Here is a 2,978-nt window from a genome sequence, read left to right on the forward strand (position 1 = left end):
CTCCCCCTTTTTGATGATGACAAAACTCAACTGAATCAATCAGTCAGAAATAAAAGTGTGTGAGAATATGTGTGAGTATGTAAATCCAAGTATAGTATACCGAAAATGCTCCCCCTAAATACATGCACATAATTTCCAAGAAGTTCATTTTCTGTACATAAGCTCCCCCTGAAATTATGCTATAAAACATATTCACTCTTCACAAGTATCAATCACAAGTATAAACATATATCCAGCACACAAGTATCATCACATATATATATCACCACACTTCACAAGTATATATATCAACACATTTCCATATTTTCATGGTCATCAACACATATTCACATATCCATAACCATTCTCCCCCTTTTTGTCATCAATCAAAAAGGAAACAGGAGAAAGTACCCAAAAAGAATCATGTGAGCCAAAATGTAAAGGCAGTAAGATAGACAGTAGCAAACTAAAAACCAATATCAGCAAACAGACTAGTAAACTAAATATGCAATCAGTAAACTAAAAATCCAGATCAGATGCTATTTAAGTCTTTTACTCCTGCGAGTGGATTTTGAAGGCACCATTTTCTTCCTAGGCAGTTTAATAACAGGGGCCGGAGGTGGTTGGTCAGCCACTTGATCATCTGGCTCGGCCTCATCATCTTCAGAAGGTGGTTCAAGAGCAGCTGCCAAGGTCTGATAGGGATTGGACATGGTGGACTTGTACCTTTTCTTACCTTTCTTGGCTGCAGGGACAGCAGCTGCAGATAGCTGAGTTTGAGCACTAGCTTGGTGGTCTTTAAGGGAAGGTTCCTGGTGCTGTGTAGGAACAGCAGCAGGCTCAACTAGTGGAGCAGGAGGAGGTTCAGCTAGTGGAGCAGCAGGCTCAATGGGTTCAGAATCTGGAACCTTTTCACCTTCTGTGGGTAACTCACTTTCAGCTTCTACAACCTTGGGATCATCAAGGGCAGTGGGTACATCAGCTGTAGGATCAAGCTTAGGTGCATCATGGTCAGGAGCATGCTCATCATGGGCATCTACCACAGGTTGAAGTTCAGCTTCAGCAACTTGATCACTTTCAGGAGGCTCTTCAACCTTGCTGCTTTCTCCCTTATCAGTAGAAACCTGAGTGGCAGCCTCAACTTTAGTTGGAGCTGCAATGTCCTTGGCCTGCTGAAGGACCATGATCAACTTCTTTAACTCCTCATTTTGAGTGAGTAGGTGACTCACTTTATAGTCAACAACATCTACAAATTTTCTGAGAATATCAAGAGATTGAGTTGTTGAGCTAAAATGGTCATTAACAGCAGCTCTTAGCCCTTGAATTTCATTCAAAACTTCATTAGCAGAACCAGAATCAACTTTAGCAGTGAAGGAACTACCCTTTTCAAATCTGGTCTTTCTCCCATCAGTGTCTGAATGTATTTCTCTAAGCACTATCAAGTCAGCCCTAGAGCTTTCCTTAGTGACATTCACCTCTAGCTCTTTAAACACAGCAGTCAACAAGTGTGCATAGGGCAGTTTACCAATTCCATAGGCCTTGCACATGTTTTTGAAAATTAAGTAGGCTAAATTTAACCTAACTTTACTCACAATGTGCCACATAATACACATGTCCAAGTGACTTAGATAGCCATAACTGCCAGATTTCGGACAGAACACATAGTTTACCATACTGTGAATAATTTTGATATGCTGGAGGGCTTTGGTACTGGTGGATTTCTCATTTTTGGCAGTGCTAGCAGGAAATACCTCATTCTCAAACTCAACCAGATTAAAACCTGCTACTCTAGCAACATCCTTATGTGTGGAAATTCTATTTCCATCATTGGGCAAATTTAAAGCCGTGGCTATCAATTCAACAGAGACACTATATGTATTTGTGTTCAAAATTACTTCAAATCGATCCTCATCATCAACAGTGCGCAAGGTTCTATAAAATTCTTGTACAAGCCTAGGGTAATATTCATTTGCGCATTCACAGACACCCAACCAACCTTGAAATTCAAAAAGCTCTTTAAAGTGAAAGTTTACCTGATTAAAGTTCTCCCATTTGATGAATTTGCAATCCAACAGTGCTTTATCCACTGAACCCGAAAGCTTTGCGATACCCATTTTCTTTTGAGCATCCGTCCCTTGCTTCAGTATCGTCTTCTTCTTTTCTGGCGTCGATTTAGAGGATTCGACACCCTTGGACGAGTGAGAAGACTCACTAACTGATTTTGATTTCGACACGTTTTGCTGTCCTTTCAGTTTCTTCCGCAATGCCGCAACAGGGACATCGTCGGAGGCTGACGAGGAAGATGAAGCAACGGCAACAACAGGGGATTTTTGTTTTCGTTTGGTGCGAGCCATTGAGACAAAATGAAATCGGGTAATGGGAGTTCGGTGAGGTAAGTGTGGAAGAGGAAAGGAAATTCGAGATTTTTTGGGTGAGTTAGGGTTTGTTTCGCCTGAAGGAAGTATCGGGTATGGTGTTTGGGGATGTCGGAAATCGAAACAGAGAGAGAGAGAGAAAATGTGAGGTTTCGTGTGGCAGAGGATTTAAGTCCTCTTGAGTCCCGCGCTTTTCAGTGTCACTGTACTTTCAACTGAACCAGTTTTTCCCTTTTCTTTCCCCCTTTTTTTTTTTTTTATTTTATTTTGCATTTCAAACAAGTCTACCTATACCTATATACACAAAAAAAAAAATTTCTACATGTCTGACACATTACTGATAGTATGATATCAAATGTGGAAAGATAAATGCATCGGTGAACACGTAGAAAACTTCAAGAACAATCACCTTTTTGGTTTGAAATTTGAACAGTGCTTAATATAGCAAACTAATTTTAGCCACGCAATATTAGTATACAACTTAGTAAACTAATTTCACGAGTACACAAACAGGTTAGCTAATATTCTTTAAAGATTTTTCAACAAACTAATATCACAGCAAATCAGTTACACTTTCAATAAAATGCAGATGACTTAGATTTCAAGCCAGTGATTCACACATAC

At 39.9% G+C, this 2,978-nt stretch overlaps 1 protein-coding gene across 1 annotated transcript; it reads right to left on the reverse strand.

Annotated features, from left to right (window-relative positions):
• Positions 1-518: 518 nt before the first annotated feature.
• On the reverse strand, positions 519-2,333 carry LOC131172676 (uncharacterized). Its single transcript, XM_058134179.1, has one exon. The coding sequence runs from the start codon at positions 2,331-2,333 to the stop codon at positions 519-521; it is 1,815 nt and encodes a 604-aa protein (XP_057990162.1).
• Between the last annotated feature and the right edge of the window lie 645 nt (positions 2,334-2,978).

This window comes from Hevea brasiliensis, chromosome 14, assembly GCF_030052815.1.
Source record: "Hevea brasiliensis isolate MT/VB/25A 57/8 chromosome 14, ASM3005281v1, whole genome shotgun sequence".
Classification (NCBI taxonomy): Eukaryota; Viridiplantae; Streptophyta; class Magnoliopsida; order Malpighiales; family Euphorbiaceae; genus Hevea; species Hevea brasiliensis.